This window comes from Sciurus carolinensis, chromosome 6 (genome assembly GCF_902686445.1).
Source record: "Sciurus carolinensis chromosome 6, mSciCar1.2, whole genome shotgun sequence".
Lineage (NCBI taxonomy): Eukaryota > Metazoa > Chordata > Mammalia > Rodentia > Sciuridae > Sciurus > Sciurus carolinensis.
In genome coordinates, this window is record NC_062218.1 from 98,332,917 (window position 1) to 98,353,675 (window position 20,759).

The window sequence follows — 20,759 nt, forward strand, 5'->3', positions numbered from 1 at the left end:
TTTCAAAGAAAGTAATCTTTGAACCACAGAATGGAGAGTTACGTCTGCTGGATTATACTCCAAGTCCTGTGAAGAGAGCGATACTATTCCCCTTTTCTATTCTTCCTCCTACAATGACAACACTCGCCTCTACTCTGCAATGATTATGCTATTATCTAACTTCAGAGAAGAGAAAAGTAAACTTTTATACCTACTCTAAATATAGTTCGTGACCTTGGGCCAATGAAGACCACTGAACACACTAGAACTCTTTGCCAGCTTGATGTTTTCTATAGACACAGCTCCCCAGCAAGCACTAATGTTCTAAGTTATCCCTTCACAGAATTATCTGAAATCAATGCTTTAACTTTTTCTTCTGTACATCAAGCTCTGGGCATAAGGCAGACCATTTACGCCACCACCCAGAAGCAGCACAGAGCCTTCACTGTGTGGGGACGAAGATAGAAGCAGGGGTAAAGCTGGCCGAGTGAAAACAGTACTCCCAGGGACACTGGTCTCAGCCCCAGCTCCCATTTGCCCTTTTAGCTAACCACATACCACGCACAGTGGAAACCTACTCAGATAATTTACATAGTGAGAAACAAGACAGCAAGCTCCCCTCAGTCAGGGGCCACTCATGTGCCTCCTCCAAACTACAGATTCCATTCTTTACCAGTAGCAAGGGCCTTCTCTCAGAGGTGGCCATGCCTTGCTCTGCCCAGAGGGTAACTCCTGGTTCCACATCTTAGAGTCTTAGTATTGCCCTGAACCACCTGAGTTTTGAGTCATGGAGGTGCCATCTGGGAGAAATCACTGTCAGTAGTTGGCCAAGACATGTTCATGTTACCAAGAGACCCAGGAAATGTCATTATTCTTCTTGTAGAAGGCAGTCCCTATGAAATGACACCTAGAAGAATGGGAGAAGCCTTCACGGAAAACCTCGCATTTCATCCAAAAGAACCCAACCTGAGGGCTGGGGTCGTGGCTCAGTGGTAGAGCGCTCAGGGGACTGCTGAAGGCTGCTGCAGTTGTGACAAGAGTGAGTCCTGAGCAGCAAGGTGGGGAGTACGATGGGGCACTGAGGGAGAGGTGGAGCCTCAGGTAAGGGAGTCCCAGAAGCAAAACCCATGTGAAAAGTGTATGGAAAAGAAACCAGCTGTGAGTGAGCAGTGTCCTTTGAAAGAAACTCTCCACTTCCAGGCCTTGGTTTCACTCTTTGACAAATGGATCATGTCACCGTCTGAGACTCCTTCCTTTCCTTTTTTCTTTTTTTTTTTTTTTTTAATTTTTCCTTTCATTATTCCCCCAACCCCCAAATCAAATCAACCAGCCACAATGCTGGGAAGTTTGCATTGGATGCAGCCCTGCTGTTTCCTCTCACCTAGAGATGATTCCAACACCACCCAACAGATCAGCTACTTAATCCACCTGTTCCATCCTGACAGTAAATAAGCCATCCTCTCTAGAGTCATGCTGAGCTATCCAGAAGAGAGTCATCCATTAGGCAGTGCTCAGGAAGTGCATTACTGGTCTAAGCAAGTGTGTGAGGATTATGCTTGTGGCTTGTGGTCACAGCACCAGAAGGGACTCGAACTCCCGGAGGCCAAGTGGCAGAGCCTCCTATAAGGTCATGACTGGTGGTGCTCAGGACTGGGAACTAGAAGAGAGCTCCCTCCAGAAGTCTGCATCACACTCCTTCACCCAGTACTTCATCAAGCAGACAGGGAGAAAATGCTTCATTTCAAGGAAATAGTGATAGAATGAACATGCCAAAGGAGGGACAATTGTGTTAGCAATAACATAATGGAAAAGGAAATTTAATGAATAATACCATTTACAATATCATCAAAAAAAAAAAACATTGAACACTTAGGGATACATTTCAAATACTACTTATATAATTAAGAAAAAACTCATGAGCCTAGTCTAGCATTCAAGTCTGGTGAAAATCACCCTAATCTACCTCTCCAGGCACCTCACCCATTTCTCCCTTTCCTTCTTGTTATTTTGTCCACAAACATGCCCCTGTACTACTGAGAATTCTGCTTTCTCTGTACAAATTTAACTTATAAATTGATTTATCTCTCTTTATCCCCAAACTAAATCACCTTATCTATCTCTGACTATTAGAATTCATTTCAAATTACTTCTCCAAGAAACTTTCTTTAATTGTCTAACCAGATATGACCTTTCTTTCCTTTATGACTCTTCTCCTTTTATAGTATTTACCATATTCTACATTGAATTACTGTCTAATCTTTGTACTTCTAAATTGTAGACTCATTGATGACAGGAACTATGTCTGATGTAACTCCCCTAAAGTACTTTTTTTTTTCCTTTTTTAATTTTTTGGTACCAAGACTTGAACCCACGGGTCTTTAACCACAGAGCAATATCCCCAGTCCCCCTTTTTATATTTTATTTAGAGACAGGGTCTAGCTAAGTTTGTTGGGGCCTTGCTAAGTTGCTGAGGCTGGCTTTGAACTCACGATCCTCCTGCCTCAGACTCCCAAACTGCTGGGATTACAGGCATGTGCCACTGTACCCAGCCATATTTTTTTTTTTACACAAAACATATATTCAATATTTATTGAAGCAAATATCTAAAACATGAAATTAAAAGAAAACTTTTTAAATAATAGAAACTGGGATATCAAATTGTATCGCTGTCACAATAGAATTAATGATATCCTGACTTTTGCATAGGCTGAACCAGCTATTTAGCCATGTGGTAACCACAACCTGCCTTTCATTCAATTCTGGGGAATATAGTTCATCTTGGTTTCTGTTAATTGGCCAATATTAAAATCAAGGCCAAATAAAGTATTCCAGCCTAATGGACAAAGATAGATTCTCAGTCTTTATAAAACAGTTCAGAGAAAGAAGGGGTAGGGGAGCCAATGTCCTCAGCACAGGCAGGGAATCTGTAGACTGATAAAGAAAACCATACGGGATTCTGTTTCTGGAGAGAGAATAAATAGTAATCTGACCATCACGTCTTGGGAGGGGTCTGTGTTGCTAGTAGATACAGAAACCCTGTAAGATTCCTGTGCCTTGGCCACTCTAGAAACATCTAGGAGGGGAAATGAATCGTTAACCAACTCCTACCCACCTTCAGGAAGCTGGCAGCACAATCAGGTCTTGAGCAGAGGCAGGCTCTAAAGACTCTAGGCCTCTGTCCCACAGAAGGTCCCTGGAGAAGCTATTTGGCTCTCACTGAATGTACAAGTGGGAAGGGAATACGTGCATAGGCCGGAGTTCATGTGGCACACTCCCCCTGCAGAACTAGTCAGAGAAAGAAGACACCTTAACTTAACCTCGTTTCATAATTATCAAAAACATCACACGCGATTAGCAGCAACTGATCTCAATCAGTGTGAACCTGTCTTTTGATACCACATTGGCAAAAACCTGCCGGCTCTTTGCCTGGGTACAGCATGTCTTCTCCATGTTATCCTAATGCTTTTTAATCCTCCTTCATGTTTGCTTAAGTTCTCACAGCCTTGCATGGCTCTGTAGCTCAGCACGATTCATCCATGTGTATTGTTATTATTAAAAGAGTCCCATTTCACATAAGATGGTTATTTTTCAAACCTGTCATAATTTAGCACTTCCCTGGTCAATTCATCTACTTTTCCCAGTTTTCTAAAGTTCCCTGTGTCATCTCCTGAAATTCAAAAACTAGAATTATTTCTATGTACAATTTCTAAAAGAGGTATAGTGGTTAAAAAATACCTCTTAACTCACTAGAAACAAGACAAAAATCTTCATCCTACATACATGCATTCATACTCAAATTTGGTGGTGATGGAGGCAGATTTCTTTTACCTTTAGTGCAAATTATACTAACAACACTTCAGACTTTGAAAAAAGACTCAAGAACAAGTTGTTAAAGACCGCACAGAGGAAACTTCACTGATATTGACATCACCATTCCTTTCCCAAATCAATATTCAGAATTACTAAATGCCACAAAGCCAACAGGATTTAGGGGGTTAAGACTTCCTGCTGTTTAGATATTTGCACATTTACTTTTTTCCTACTTATCCAAATGGCAATTCCCTGATCCTCTGAAATTTAAACACTACATTCAAGTCAGTTGCCTTAAATATACTTCAAAACAGTTTCAGATAGCTAAATCCCCCTGGACACTCTTACCATCTGCATATAAATATGGTCAAAATCAAACTCTTCATCAATAACTGGGGTCTTTGGCTTCTGGATAAAAATCTGAGCAATTGTGCCCTGTGGAATTTTCTCTTTCCATCTAAGGAATACTCTGACTTCCACATGGATGCTACTGTGAGATTACCAAGAGCATTACTCAGTGGGAACTGCTGAATGGACAAAGTTACAGCCCTAAATCTCAGTGATAGAGCCCTAAATCTCTATCCTTTGATCATCTTGATGAAGACTCAAAATTGATTATCATAAAAAACTTCCCAATGGCAAAGTATCTGAAAAATAAGTTGGTATTTTCATTCCTAATCCAAAGATTATACTTATGAAGTAGGGTACTAATTAAGAGGAAAAGAGCATCCTTTGACTAGATAACTCAAGATGGAAAAGGAGTCAGTTATAATTGGAGCCTAATAGTTGAAAATTTGTGTAGGTCAAAATATATGTATAAAACCTGGGAAGAATTTACCATAAAATCAGTTTAATGGCAAAATTAACATTATACATCTGTCAGAATGAAAGACTACATTGAAAAATATTTTTAGATAAATACACGTTTTAAATAAATAAATGTTTCAAAAATAAGTTATTTTACAATTGCCTTAGAGCTGGGTAGATAAGGAAAGGGGTGAGGGAAACCTTTCATCATATATTCTTATGTACTTTATGAATTTTGAGCCATGTAACCAAACATGTAAAAACATTTTTGTTAAAAAAATAAACTAACTGGGCCTGGGGTTGTAACTCAGTGGCAGAGTGTTTGCCTAGCACGTGTGAGGTACTGGGTTGGATCCTCAGCACCACATGAAAATAAATAAATAAAATAAGGTATTGTGTCCATCTACAACTAGAAAAAAAAGAGATAAACTAACAGTTATTAGGAAATAAAATTAAAATATCCTAGATAACAGAGGACAGTAAGGAGGAAGCACACTTGCTTTGATTAGAGGCCATGATGAAGTTAGTCCCCTACACTGTTAATACACCATCTTCCCTAGATCCCAATTAGGTGGTTAATTCAAACTAATAGTTGTTTTATTTTTGTTTAAATTTGGGGGTAGGGGTGTGGTTATCTGTTCCCCTGTCCCCCAATTAAATAGATCTTCTCCAGCAAGACCTTTATTTCTTACTGCTCAAATCCCATTAACACTAATCAGCACAATGATTAAGCATCTTGTGGTTAAGTACTCTAGTTGATAGGACTCCTCTGGGGGAAAAAAAGGGTTCCCATAGCGACACGTAAAGGCTATCATCTAACTCAGCTTTTCAGCCCAAGACTTGGTGTCAGAGATCAGGGAGTTAAGATTGTCTTAGTATGAATCTAGAGGCTTTCTTTTTTAATGTCTCTTGACTTCATCCATTCAAAGAGCACTCAGGGAAAGTCCTAAAGTAAGGCACAGTACCAAACTGGGAAGGATGAGCAAGAGAGCCAGGACAAAGAAGCCCTTAAAAACATAGGACATTGTTCCTGCCCCCAAAATTGCATTTTGCAGAGGAAAGCAACCATGACAAGAAATGATGACATTAGGATGGCCATTCAACCCCTCAATCTATAACCAAGTCTTGTCCTCACCACTAGGACTGGTCAGTTTCTAATCTAGTTTCACTTTCCCATCTTCAAGCTGCAGCACAGCTGGGTTTCCAGCTGGCTGGGGAAAAAAAGATTCTTTAAATAAACAGTATTTTAAAAATATGCAGTTGCTTTTGCTATACTGAATTTTGTGAACCACCTTGCTCTAATATAAATTCTGGGTGCCAAATTAATTTAAAACTCTCCTAAAAGGTTGGGAATTGTAGTTCAGGGGTGAGTGTTTGACTAGCATGTATGAGGTCTTGAGTTCAATCCCTAGTACTACAAAATAATAACAATAATAATAATAATACAAATAAAACTATTCTAAAGCACGTAAAGTCTCCAAGGAATACACCTTATTCATATTTAACAAGAAAATACACTATACACTGGAAAATAGCAAATGAGAAAGTCCCTATGGAAGAAATGGTCTTTTTTTTTTCTTTATTGCTAACTACTGCATTTACTCAATAAGGAAAGAGCTTAAAAACATGTTTATAAGAAAGCAACAAGATGGGGTGTAATTATACCAAAATATATGCGACCATCTTTGAAAATACAGGCTTATTTGCAGAACCAGATGCTTTTATAGCATGGCTGAGAGTTGCTAATCCCTGCAAGGCCATCCAACTCCTTTTCCCCTCCTTTTCACTGAAGGCACAGAAAACACCTCCATCTATGCAATCTTCTAGAAATGCTCAACTCTTTACCACCAGAGGTAGTTTTTTTGGATAAATGATACACATTAGAGCTGTAAAAATGCCCCTCTGCATAGCAATGATATTTGTCATTTGACAATATATTGTCAATCCAGCAAGACCCCCACCTACCATTGTCCACCTTAGATCACAGACTTCAAGTCAACATTTCACAGTTGAAATTAGCCAACAGGAGGACCATTTAAAAGATGTACAACGCGACCCCTGCATTGATGCTACTGAGGCATGTGCCAACTTTTTAAGCACAAACACCTTTTGGAATCCAGACACACTCAGAGCAGGAAATGGCTAAACAAAGTAACAATTCAACCTCAGTTGCTCAATATAATGGCCACAATGACAGTTTCCAAGTGCCAGTTTCCCTATTTTGCAATGGGCGAATCTGCTCCAAGGAGAAAATGTTCCCAGTGACCCTGTGGCCCAGAGGGCTTTCTTTAGAATAGAAAACAGAAAATGAATTTGTTAGCTACTTCCTGCTGAGTATAAGGAAGGTGTTGTGGTTAGATGGGATGCATTTGTTTCCTTATTTAATATACCATTACAGTACCTGTTTTCTTTAACCACAGAGTATAAAATAAGAAAATGTAGTTGATATTCTTCTGTCATCACCAATTCCACAAGTCTCCTCTCACAAATATGCCCTTTACTTTCTAATCCCCTTACGTAAAACTCCCCAAGCTGACTCTCTATTCACTCTGAATTCAAAGCAAAATTTTTTGCATTCTAAAACATTACTGCCACACACATGCCTGCTCCTCGATAATTTATGATGTGTGAGGGCCTTCCCTTTACCAGTGATTGCAATCCTAAATTTATCTTTCTGAGAACTATACTACACATGCTATTTTAACTATATGAGATGGCCATGACCTAAAAGCAGACTATTATTTCTGACCCCCATCTCTTTCATGATCTCTGCATTCAATGATTAAACTATTAAATGCTCACTAAAACCAACAAGGTATAACTGATAAGGCATATGTGCTGGGAAGAGAAAGGAAGAGAAGAGGAACAAGGGGACAGAGAAGCCCATCACTCTAAGGGTATATCTGACAATGACTATCAGATCCTCAGTGGCCAGGACTAGGGATCATGTGAAGATGTGCAATGTGCCTATCAGAAATAATTCACCAAAAGCCCAAAACAGAAGCTGTCCTTGGACAAGGTTCACTAAATGCTTTTACTATCTATTTCCCACTGCACAATATGGTCCCAAAGTTCCCCAAGGGATCTCAGACAAAATACTTAATAGAATAAAAAATTAGAAATTCTTAACTGTTCTCAACTTGTCATCATAAAATATTTCAGAGCATAAAACCACATTAAAAAGCAGTCAACAATATTCCTTAGAATAATGTCAGAACCATAAACTTCTGTTATCCCTGAAGATTTTTCTCTCCTTATTTTGACACTGCCAAAATTCTTCTCATTAAAGTGATCGAAGTTTAACATAGTGCCTAGATATACTCCCACAACCAAACTCCTAAAATTTGCCTCTTGAAGGAGCAGGGGAGGGAAGCTTCCAAAAGTCAAAGGCATTAATCTAGAAAGAAGAGGGCAGCAAAACTTCCAAGGAGCTGTTACACATATTTTGCTACTCAAGGCTATCTACACTAACCAGATTCAATTGGTAAACTGGTAAACATACCAACTTCTATAAGAATCCAGGTCATCTATGGAAATTCAGTGATTTTAAGTTCAAATTCATACCAAATGCCACAAATTCAGCCTTAGAACAAAATGAAACCCCAAAATGAATAAGCACAGGACAGGCTAACAGAATACTCCGGTGAGGGGGCAATTCAGTTTAAATATCTTACTGAGAAGTAAGTACTGGATTCAGGGACAAAAAGAAAAAGCACAAGGCCCTGGGTTCAATCCCCAGCACCGCAAAAAAAAAAAAAAAGAAAAAAAGAAAAAAAAAAAAAGAAAAAGAAAAGAAAAGAAAGAAAAAGAAAAAGATCTTAAACTGACATTTCTTTGACTTCCATTCCTGGCTGCACGGGATCTCCAGATCCAGTGGTTTGTTTCTAATCACCTGCATTCTTGTGCAGCACCCAACATCATGAAGATAAGAGATGCAGTGGATACATCCGGCCAGGAAGATGTCAAAGCTGAACTTACAGCATTCAGCAGAAGTAAGTTACTCTATTTCATCATCATCATCATCATCATCCAAAGCTCTAGTAAGATCCTTCAGAAACCGCTAAAAGAGGTGTCTGTTAGCGGTCCTGGAGGTTTGCTGTGCTACCCGCTTGGTAAAGACAGGCAATCACCATGGAGGGGGAGAAAAAGGAGCCACATGGAGGACGGAAAACAGTAGCAGAAAAAGTCCAACTCTGCCTGCGCCAGCGGTGTGGATGGCAGAGCAGCGAGCCCCGGAGAGGAAGGAGGGGGCGGGGGCGATCATTCCCTAGGAGAACTTGTGAGCGGAGGCCTTCACAGCCTGGGAGTCTGCCCAGTCGCTCCTGCAGACCCTGCCAGCCAGGGCAAGGCAGGCCCTTGGGAGCAGAGCGGGCAAGGCCTCCGAGGGTCACTCCTGACTCACTGAGCCTCAGGCCAGCAGCGCCCGGACCTCTCCGTGTTTCTCCTTCCGCTACTGGGCTATGATGGCAGCTTTCCAGCCCCACATGCCATATATCAGCCGCAGATCCTTGCTGGCACAGGCCGGAGCCTCCCCCCGCCCCCCGACCCTGGCACACTTTGAGCCTGATCCTCCTCCTCCTCAACCTCAACCCCCTCACCCACCCGTGCCAGGCGCCCTGCCCAGGGGTGGCCCCACCCCCCCAGCGGCCGGACGCTGCCAGGCCTGGGCACCTGCAGCACCTCCCTGCCCCACCCCCATTCTCTATCACCTCTCCCCTCCCCCCTTTCTCCAGCAGAGGGAGGGGGCAACTCACCGCAGTCAGTGCACAAGATCTTGCCCACCTCTTTCTTGAGGTTTTTGCTGTTGGTGTCGAGTGGGGCAAAGGCCGTCTTAAAGACTAAGGGCTGCTCCGTGGGCTCCAGGAAAAAGATGTAGCGCTGGTTCCTTTCGAGAGGCGCACAGGAGCCCACGCTGATCACCTGCTCGCGCTGCAGCCCCCCACTCCGGAGCGGCCACTTGTCCAGCACCTTCACCAGCGCTACCCGACCCGTGGCGGGCGGCTCGCGGGTGCTGTTGGAGCTGGAGCCGCCGGCCGGAGCCAGTCCCTGTACCTTGCCCTCCACCACTACGGGTGCCTTGTACGCCTGGTCCTGCACCGACTTGAGGCTGGGCGAGTAGCAGGCGAGCGACACACCGAAGAGCAGCATGGAGAAGCCGGGGGCCGGGTCGCGCCTCATGCCGCCGGCGGCTGCGACTCGCGAGCGGGCGGTGGCTCTCTGGGCTGCGGGGCTGCGGGGCTGCGGCTGTTGCTGCGGCCGCGGCTCTGGGGGCGCAGCGGGACGGAAGATGCTGCTGCTGCGGCGGCGGCGGCGGCTGCTGCGGCTGCTGCTGCTGTCGCTCTCGCTGCTGCTGCTGCTCCTCTCGCTGCTGCTGCTGCTGCTGCTGCTGCTGCTGCTGCTGCTGTTGTCGCTGTAGCTGCTGCACCGAGCCTTCTCCAGTGGCGGCGGCGGCAGCGCTGAGCAGCAAACCTGCCGCATCTGGCCAGGCCATTTGGGGGGCTCCGCCGCTCAGCCGCCGCCGCCTTGGGAGGGGAAACAGAGCCCACTGGAAAACCGGAAACAGCGTAACGTTAGCGCCCCGTAGCCCTCCACCCGCAGCCCGGGGAGGTGGCCCAGCTAGGGCAGGGGGCAGGCGGCAAGCGGGCCGCGATGCGCAGCGAGGCGCAGCGCAGCGCTCCCTCCCTGCGCGCCAGGACTTGGAGGAGGATGCGGAGGATGGGACGCCCGCCCACTTGCTCTCTCGCGCCCCCACTACCCCCGGACTGAGTGGGGAGCGCGGCTTCTGCAGGGGAAGCTTGGGACTGCACTGCTTCAGTGCCCGCCTTCAACCCGCAGGGGCGCGGGAGGAATCGTGCCACCCTTTGCTCTTGGGATTTTTCGGCATGACAGTGGGGGTGATGCGTGAAGAGAGGGTGGAAAAGAGATAGCGGCTTCTGACAGCATCCTTTGAATGTGGGAGTGGGACACAGGACATGCCCCTGTCTTTGACCGTCAGCTCTAAGAACCAGGGAGGTTACCAGTCAGAATGGTGCACTCCGGCCTCTAACCTCCTGAGCTATCCCCTTCCCTAGGAGGACCCTGGAAGCGGGCCCCTAAACAAGCACACGTGCTCGTCCCTGCCACCGCCTGGTGAGCGCTGGATATTCGAGTTGAGGCGGGGAAGGATCCCAGCCCATGATTTTGTAAAGAATTGAGGCTGCAAGGACGCTTAATCAGAGGTGGCAGTTGGAAAAGGGTACAATCCCCAAAACTCCGGGCTTTCTCCAGTAGTCAGGAATAATTAGGCTGCACGCTATACAACCCCATTTTCTTTTAAAAAATCAGTTCCCCAAGGGAGGTGGGCACATCTTGGGAGTCTGTCAGAACCAGAGACTGATCTGCAAAAACTGTTTCTTTATAATAGTCTGGTGCTTACAAGAAGCAGAAGAGTTTGCTCCACTGGAGTCAGTGTCTGGTTTTTTAAAAACGTGTATCTCCGTAATCCATTTCATCTATCAATGAAGGTCCAGGAAATTTTTAGTAGTCAGTTTTTATCCTTGAAGGATGTTAAGCTCAGGAATGCTAGTGAGGACTTTGAGAATTTCATCCCTGTCTTGGCCGCCCAGGAAACTGGCCCAAGGATGTCTGACTTAGTCTAGGACTGATATTCTGGAAAAGAAGGTAGCTAGACCTTTTCTCCTGTCTATATATCCAAAGCCAAACAGTTATTTCTCCAACCTGACTCCAAATTCCCTATAATTCTTAATGACTACCCAATCCATTCCAGTAAGTCCTTCAGTCTCATCTTTTATCCTACTTCATCCAAGCAATCACCAAGTCCTTTGGTTATACTTTTAAAATCTCAAATTTATATACTTCCTCTCCAACTCTGCAGCAAGTACCTTAAGTCCAAGTCATCATCTGTCACCTGGACAGCAGCAAAGCCTCCTGACTGGTGACTATACCTTTTGCCTCATCATCCAGCTCAAATCCTACCACGGCCAGAGTGATATTTCTGAAATAAAATTATTCCTTTCAGTAAGGCTCTTTGGTGTGCTCCTTCCAGTTAGCCAGTTCTGTCTCCTGAGAGTCCACACCTATCCTAGAAATCCTCAGCATATTGTGCTGTTTCTTGGTGTGCTTCTGCATATGATATCTTGTATTCGCCTGTCTAGTGTTCACCTTTCCTGGTAGTCCTTGTCTACCAGGAAAATATGCTTTCCCCAAGGCCCAGCTCAGCATTATATCTCATTGCCCTTCCTATATATCCACCATACCTCCCATCACCATGCATATCCATGATAGAATTAATCTCTTTCTTCTCTCTATTACCATGTTTCTCACACAAAGTACTGTCATGCTATTGACCCATACAGTGTTTGAAGCAGCTGTATCTCCCATCAAACCAGGCACCTTAATGTCAAGGACTATGTTCTCTGAGTGTTTGGATCCCTATTACAACCAAAACAGTGCTTGGAATAGATTAAGGCTTAGCAAAACTTTAGTGAAAAAGTGGAGGAAAGAGGAGAAGAACTGAAGATTAGCATTCTCAAAGCATCAAGCCAACCTTGATGGTCTTTTCATTAACTCCTTTTATTTTCATAGATTACAGATATCAAATCATAAAACATTGCTATAAGGAGGATGGCTAACTCTACCTTCTCATTTTTCAATGAAAGACAAAGTCCTAGAGAAGAAAAAGGATTGAAGATCACACAAGACTGTATGAATCTTCAGTTTCTGAGGCAAGAGAAGTGAAAAGTTTGTGCTCTAGAGTCAAACCTAGCTGGGTTTCAACCAATTTCTTAACTTAGTAACTCTAGGGCTTATGGAAGTCCATTTCACTCTTGAGGTCTTACTTCTTCATCAGAGATTATGAAGAAAGTAATAGGGTCTACCTTATAAAGCTGGTTTTTGTTCGTTATATACTTAGTCAATAAATACTCAACCCATGGCTCCTCTCTGCTAAGCACCAAAGCACTAGCCTTGTTATTAGTCTGCTATGGTGAGCCACACTGACAGTGTCCCTGCCCTCAAACCTCCTGCTCTGGTTGGGGAGGCAACAGTAAACAAGTAGGCAAATAGGTGACTAACTGCTTATAGTGATGAGTATTCTGAAGGAAATAAACAGGATGAAATGATAGGGAATAATGGAAAGGGAAGAGGGAGGTCAACTTGGATAAACGAAGGCTTCTTTGAGGAAATAATATTTAATCTGATACTGGAAGAATGAGAAGGATGTGTATTATGGGACATAATATGTGTAACATGCTTAGAACAATACCTGGCACAGAGTAGGGGCCAAAATTAATATTGAATATTGTTGATATTTGAGTTACACCAACAGTTCCCAAACACAAGGCTGAGAATCTCTAAGTGGTGTGCAGTTATTGCATACTAGGATTTTCTGTATGTTCAAAAATGCAGCTGGGGGGCTGAGGAAATAGGTCAGTGGTATTCACCTAGCATCTGTGAAATCCTGAGTTTGATCCTTAGTACCACCCAAAAAAATAAAGCAGCTGTGTGTGGTGACACATGCCTGAAATCCCAGTCAGTCTGGAGGCTGAGGCAAGAGGATCACAAGTTTGAGGTCAGCCTCAGCAGCTTAGCAAGATCCTCAGCAAGTTAATGAAACTCTGGCTCAAAATAAAAAATAACAAGGACTGGGGATATGGCTGATGGGTAGAGCATTTGTGTAGTATGTGCCAGACTCTGTTTCTAACAGCAAAAATAAAAAATCAACAGTAGATTACTTGATGAATAAAAAATATATATTCACAGGGCTGAGGGGGTAGCTCAGTGGTGGAGTGCATGCCAAGCATGTGTAAGGTCCTGCTACCATGGTAAAAAAGAAAAAAAAAACTCTTCTTTTTACACATCCATTTTAAAGTATATCAAGACATATTAAGTGAAAAAAGCGAGGTGAAGAAGAGTGAAGAGTGGTAAGTCATGCTACCATTTCGTCTTGTTAAAAAAAAGATAGATATGTGGATTGCAGATACAACTAAGTAGCAGAGTATGCATGAGTCTCAGCACCACTACGAAGAGAGGGTGGATGTAAAGGTTTGTAGTACATAAATTACCTCTGAAAGGACATAGCAGAAAGTGAAACAGTAGTTGGTTCTGGGTAAGGGCAGTGTGTGATTGAAGGTTTGGGTGCAAGAACATTTCCAAGGTATTTCATTTTCTATCTTGTGAATTGTGTATTAAGTACATGTACTACCTTTTTAAAAATATATTTTAAAGACAGAACACTTCGTTGTTGAATTTTTATCAGGTATTTTCACAATCAAAGCCTACTTAAGGTAGCACTATTATATGGGATTGCTTGAGTTTTTTTTTTTAACCTTTAAATGAGATTCTTCTGCTAAAAAGTATTGAGAATTATCTCCCCTTAATTATATACTGTTTCAGAGAGCCTTAGAATGCAAAGGTAAGCTGGCACAATGACACACAAGGCATGAGGACCCCAAGTTCAAGGCCAACCTTAGCAATTTAGCAAGACCCTAAGCAACTTAGTGAGAACCTGTCTCAAAATAAAAATCAAAAAGGACTAGGAATGTAACTGAGGATGTAGCTCAGTAGTAAAGTGTTCCTGGGTTTAATCCCCAGTACCAAAAAAAAAAAAAAAATCCTCACAGAAGATGAGGCAGAGAAAGGCAGCTGTCCAAATTTCTTCAAGGTGTGTTGTTATGAGAATAAACTTCCAGAATTAACCTCTGCCACTTAGTATAGGAGAGCAGGTATTTGTTATTAGAGGATAACCAATTCCATACTGGCCTTTTCCCAGAGTTCAAAATGAATTAGTAAGCATGTCTTAGAAAATAAGACCTGATATTCTGAGCCTCCTAATTCTGCATCATAACTAAACAATTGATAATAAAACTAATAATAGCTGCCATTTGAATGACTTATTCTGTGTTGGAAACTTCATGTTTATTATTTTCATCTCTCAAAATTTTTGCATTTTACAAACTGAAAAGACTTTTAGAGGTTTAATAACTTGCCCAAGTGATAGGAGGAGTCAGGAGTCTTAACAGGCCTGCCCATTGCCAAAGCACCTACTTCATGCACACTACCACCAGCTCTCTCCGGGTGACAGGCATTCTCTCAACCTCACTTTCCTTGTCATCTGGAAGGTCTAATCTTTCCAGACTCCTTCCACACATCATATATTCGAAATTCATAGTCCTGGAGAGCAAGTAGTATAAGCATCATCTTAGAAAACAGTGAGAGAAAGAGACTAGAGAATCTAAGTGACTTTCTCAAGATCATAAAGCTACGGATAGTGTTTTTGCCAAGATTTATCACAAACTCAAGTTCACACTGTTGAACAAAGCCACAAGGAGACATGGAAGCCAGTCCTGTTCACTACACCATGGCTTACCACATGGTTGTGGGAAAAAAAAATGGTTCATGGTAGCAGTGGGCTGTGTCACTATATAATAATCACTAAGAACAAAAACAGAAGTAGACAGAATGGTATAGACATTCTGAATTCAAGATAGAACACCCACATGAAAAACTTGGCTTCTTCTCTCAGATCCCTCCCACACAAGATGGGCTTCTTCCAGCTTCAGCCAGTTTAGCAGGCCAGAAAGGACCACTGATCCAGGTTCCACGACCTACTACTCCCAGGAGAACTGGCCAGGCAAGGAGATATGTATGGCCTGCAGCTGGTCACGAAGTCTCACAAATCAAGCCAAACACCTTGCAGGATAGTTCACTTTCTAAATAAAGACATTTTATAAACTTCTTTTTTTCTCCTTTTGAGATCTGTTTTCTAAATTTGGCTTCCAGAGTCACTTTCAGGTTCTGTGTGGTTAATTTCTTTTCCTCCAAGGATTTTCAAACAAGGGACTAAGTAGAAAAGAGATATTGAGCGTCAGAATTTTAGCATTGGGAAAGACTTCAGCCTCAAAGTAGTCCAATGCCCTCCTTTGGCAGAAGAAGACACGGAAACTGTGGCAATGTATTGATTGACTCAAAGTCACACAAGTTAGTGGCAGGAACTGCCCCAAAACCGTGACTCCTTGCCTGGTGCTCTTTTGTCAACTTTTCAAAATCCTAGCTCCACCACTAGTGGCATATAAGTCACTCTACCTTTCTAAGCCTTAGTTTTCTCCCCCAGTAAAATTGGAATAATAATATATTGACCTCTTAGGAGTTTGGGAGAATGAAGTGAAATAATTCATGCAGAATGCTTCACATACTACCTGCCCAGAGTAACTGGCTAAGAGCGAAGGCAATGGAGTCCAATTGCCTACTTTGAATTCCAGCTCTGCTGCTTGCTGAACTGACATTTTGGCCTAGTTACCTAACTTCTCTCTCTGTTTCCTCAACTGTAAAATGGGTAAAATGATAATAGTTCCTACCACATTAAATTTGTTGTAGATCTTAAATAATATATTGTGGATTGGGGGTGTAGCTCTATGAGGCCTGGGGCTGGAGGGCAACCCCCAGCACTGCAATAAAAACAAAAATAATAATAATAGTAATATATCACCCACTTAGAAAAATGCTTAGCATGTTAACCATTATCAATCTGACTATAATAACCACCTTTTTATTATAAGCAGCCACGCTTTGCCCAAAATTCAGCAATTTTTAAAGCAGCTATTATCATATGTTTTGGACACACACTAAAATTTTTAGAGCCTAATGTTCGGCTTCATTTTTTTTTTTTAAAGTTTCATTTTTGGTAGTCCCAGTTCCCAATTAAGAGAGATCATGATTCAATAATTTATAGTCTAGGACTGTGTTCCGAGTTTAGGGCTCTACTCCCCAGTTGCTGAAAAGGGCAGCAGACCCTCTGTCTGAGTTGCTCCATCTGGGATAATAATACTTTTCTTTGTACAGTGCTTTGAGACCTTTGGATAAAAAGTGCTATGTGAGCACAAATTATTATCTCTTTTCCAGATATCACTTTTAGATTCAAATCCAGAAGTTCCCTAAAATAGACCATAGCAGAAGTACATTCTGGACACAGATGTATCTGTCTTGTATTATCACAATCAGATAATATATTCATTCTTGACACTATCATTAGTTTTCTTTTGCATGTGGTAGCATATCTAATTTAGACTGGTAAAAACTGGATATCCTCAGGATGGATGTTTTTCTGTTTAACTTTCAAAGATTCTGCACTGCACCCCCCAACCCACCCCACTCTGTTTTCCTGATTTGTGTATTTGGATTTCTCTCCTGAGGTCAACAGGAACTCTGAGGTTCATTCAACTCTGGGGGCGTGAAGCAGGACAACAAGAAGAAATTATTCTCATATTCCCAAACCCTTGGGCTAGTGGACCTTTGAATATTCAATTGGACCGTGTTTCTAACTTGTCACTTTTAGATTGTGCTCATTCTTTTTCATTTTGTTCCTAGCTACTTCCCATATCATCTGAGGTCAGTAATTTTAAGACTTTACCTTTCTTGAGTTTTCTTTACAATTCATAAATATATTCATTCTTTCCACCAAAAAAAGCATTTATTGAAAATCTACTATGCATAGCACTGACCCAGATGCTAAAGAAATAATAGCCATGGTTTCTGTTAGAGCTAAAATCTAGGCAAAATTAGTCAGGTGAACTGTCATCTGTTGAGCCAGCATCTGCCCTGGATTTCCCCAACACACCACACAAACACACCAGACACACACATACACACACACACTTTCTCCTTCATTGTCATCCCTCTCTTTTGCCTCTCATAGGCTCAGTGTCCCACTGCTCTCTTAGCTCTCTGAAGTCTAAGGACAAAGACAATAGACTCTGCAAATGCTAAGTCCTCAATATTTGCTGATAGATCAAACTCAGTTACACAAAGGTATTAATACCTGTTAGGGCCCAATGCAGACCTCTTTAAGTTATGCCTAAATTTCTTTTTCTTTTCTTTTCTTTTTTTTTTAGCATTGGGGATTGAATTCAGGAGGCTTAACCTCTGACATCCCCAGTCCTTTTTTATATTTTATTTAGATACAGGGTCTTGCTGAGTTGCTTCGAGCCTTGCTAAGTTGCTGAGGTTGGCTTTGAACTCACAGTCCCTCAAATGAATTTTTTTTAAAGAAAGAATGAATAAAATATATTTTCGAAATGAATAAATTCATTTTGGAATGAGCAATATGGAAAGCCTTAGAAATTTAGGTATAACTTGCCCACAATGGCACACACCTGTAATCCCAGCAGCTTGGGAGGCTGAGGCAGGAGAATCATTAGTGATAGAGTGCTTACCTAACACACTCAAGGCCCTGGGTTCAATCCCTAATACCACTAAATTAATTCATTGACTAATTAATTAAATAAAATAAAGAAATCCATTGGATTATTATTTAGTTTGGAACTTACTCAAAAATATTTTTAGTACCTATTCTGTCCTTGCTCTTGAAGTCTTTATACTCTTAAAGAGAGATAGACACTAAAAAAGAAATGAATAAATAAAAAAAAAATTCAGCCAGAGAAAGCAAAGTTTGATTGGATTGAAAAGGACTAGGCTAAGTTACTGCGTGCAAAGATGGTCTAAGGAGACAATGTCTGAGCTAAGACCTGAAGAATGAAAAGGAGTCAGTCATGCATAAATCTGGGAACAGAGCTCTAGAGACAGAGGGAAGATATACCATACCAAGGACCTAAGGCAGTAATAAGCCCAATATAATCAAAGCACAAAAGGAAGGTCAATGAGGTTAGACTGTTATAACATGAAGGAAGTGTGGCAAAGATGAGGTTAGGGAAATAAGCAGTGATCAGACATGTTGTGTCTTGCAAACCATGATAGGTTTTGATTTTCTTCTAAGTAAACGGAGAGTCACTGGAGGGTTTAGAAAGAAGAATGACACAATCTGATATATTTAAAAGAGATCACTCTGAGATATGGAACAGAGACTATAATAGTACAAGAGTAGAATCAAGGAGATCAGTTATAAAGCTATTGCATAGTCTAGGTGAGAAGAGAGAGTGGCTTGGACTTGGCTTACAGGCAGTGCTGGTGAAGAAAAATTGATGAAATTCAAGATATAAAATGAAAGTGGAACAAACAGGACTTGCTAGATGATTAGAAGTGGTTGAGAAAAATAGAATAATCAAGGATGACTCAAGTTTGGGTTTGAGCAACTGGACAGATGGTGGCAACATTGATTGAGATGGGAGACTCAGTAACATAATATGGCTGCAGGAAATTGAAAATTCCATTTATGACACATTATTAATACTAAGATGCCTGTTAGACATGCAAATGGAAATTCAAATACCGGTTGGGTAGGTAAGACTGGACTTCAAATGAGAGGTCAGAGTTAGAGATCTAAGTTTGGTAGTCCACATATACCTGGTATTTAAAGGTATGGAATTAGATAAGATGATGAAAAAGAGAAGGTTGATAGAGATGACCATCTAGAACAGCACTGTTCAACAAAGATGTGTGCAAGACACACATGTGAACTACACATGTAATTTTAAATTTTCTAGTAGCTACATCAAAAAGTTTAAAATAAAAGACAGTTGAAATCAATTTTAATAACCCAACACATCTGAAATGTTACTATCTCAACATGTACTCACATACAAATTATTGAGATACTCAACATTCTTTCTTTCATACTAATCCTTTGAAATCCAGAGTATATTTCATACTTACAGCATATCTCATTTCATGCTGGCTGCATTTCAAGGGTCAATAACCACCTGTGGGCGGTATAAGTCTAGAACTTAGCAAACATCTAGAGGTTGAAAAGAGGAGGAGGAGGAGTGGGAAAGGAGGAGCCAAGAGAAGAAAGTTATTTATAAAAGGGACTGGTCAACTGTGTCCAGTGTTTATATGTGACTGAGAAAAATGAGAAGTAGCCATAGAATTCAGCGACATGAAGGTCACTGATGACCTTGACTGGAACTGTTTCAGTGGAGTGATGGCTTCCTGGATAAAAGCCAGAATGGAATCAGTGAAAGGTAAGGAAGTGGTGACAACCAATAAAAACAACTTTTTCAAACAGGTTTTGCTGTGCAGAAGAAGAGAAATGACGCAATGGTGGGGGCAGGGATACAGGGTCAAGGAGGATGCTTACTAAAACAGGAGATGCTGGAGCGTGCTTGTATGGCAATGGGAATGCCCCAACAGGAAGGAAGAAATTGTCATGGGAGAAAGGAGGTAATTAAAGAAGGGAAGCCTTTCTGAAAACAAGAGGGATGGGCTTAAAAGCACCAAGAGAGGAGCTGGTCTTTGAGAGGAACAATGATTCTCCCATTAAAATAGGAAGAGAGTTAGTGATACAGTACTGGATTGCATACAGATTTAAAGATCTGGGTAACAGGAATCTTCATTTTAACCCAGGGCAGAAGCCAAAAAGAGGGCAGGGGAAAATGCCTAACGGAGGAATGCAAACTGATAAGAAAAAGGTACTGTAGATGCAGAAGGGAAAGATGGGAAACTCTATTCTTTTACTTTTCTCTCTTCAAAAAAATTCCATTTGCATAGTTTAAGAGAAGACGATACTTTTTCAGTTTCTGAAATGTTGGTGCCCACACCCCAAGGTACCCCATTTCTTTGGATCAAGTTACCTGGGAAACCACTTTAGTAATCACAAGTTGTTTGATGATCAGAGTCTTAGGGCAAAGGAAATGAATAATCTGAAGGTCATTTCACTCCAGTCATAAAAAAGCCTGATGAACTCTCTCTGATATAACAGGGCATATGTGCAGTCATATTCAGAGTCTTGCTCCCCTCAACCATTTTAGAGTAATGGTAATGAAACCTATAATCTGACTTGTGTGACAATCTACTGAAGCTTATTTAATCTTACAAATATTTGGTAGTCTGGGCTTATCCCATGCCTTTAAGAAATTTGAAAGACCACTACAGGGGAAACATATCAGCCAGGGTCCCAAGCAGGAAGTAGTACAACGCTCAAAAGAGTTCACTGAAATAATTTATTAAAGGGACTATAAAGATGTGGCAGAGTTAAGGGAAACAAGAGGTTATAGAAGCACTTAGGGATTAATTAGTAAGAGTGGTGAAACCTTCTCTTTCCTAGGCAGGCAGGGGCAAGATGAAGAAAGTGTCACCAGATCCCAATGAACGCTGGGGTCATGTAGGAGAGGTTTTCAGGCAGTTACTGAAAGAACATGGCACCAGTGTAGGGAGGAAGAGCAGGGAGGAAGCACCCTGATCGCTCCTCCTCCTGCCTTCCTGCCTAACTTCTG

At 41.8% G+C, this 20,759-nt stretch overlaps 1 protein-coding gene across 3 annotated transcripts in view; it reads right to left on the reverse strand.

Annotated features, from left to right (window-relative positions):
* Nrg2 (neuregulin 2) overlaps nt 1-10,283 on the reverse strand; it is a 187,706-nt gene extending 177,423 nt beyond the window's left edge. For all 3 annotated transcript variants that reach the window (XM_047556102.1, XM_047556099.1, XM_047556100.1), the window contains exon 1: nt 9,351-10,283. In XM_047556102.1, the coding sequence (XP_047412058.1) occupies nt 9,351-10,074 (724 nt within the window). In that variant the 5' untranslated portion in view covers nt 10,075-10,283. The remainder of the gene's footprint in view (nt 1-9,350) is intronic.
* Nucleotides 10,284-20,759: the final 10,476 nt, after the last annotated feature.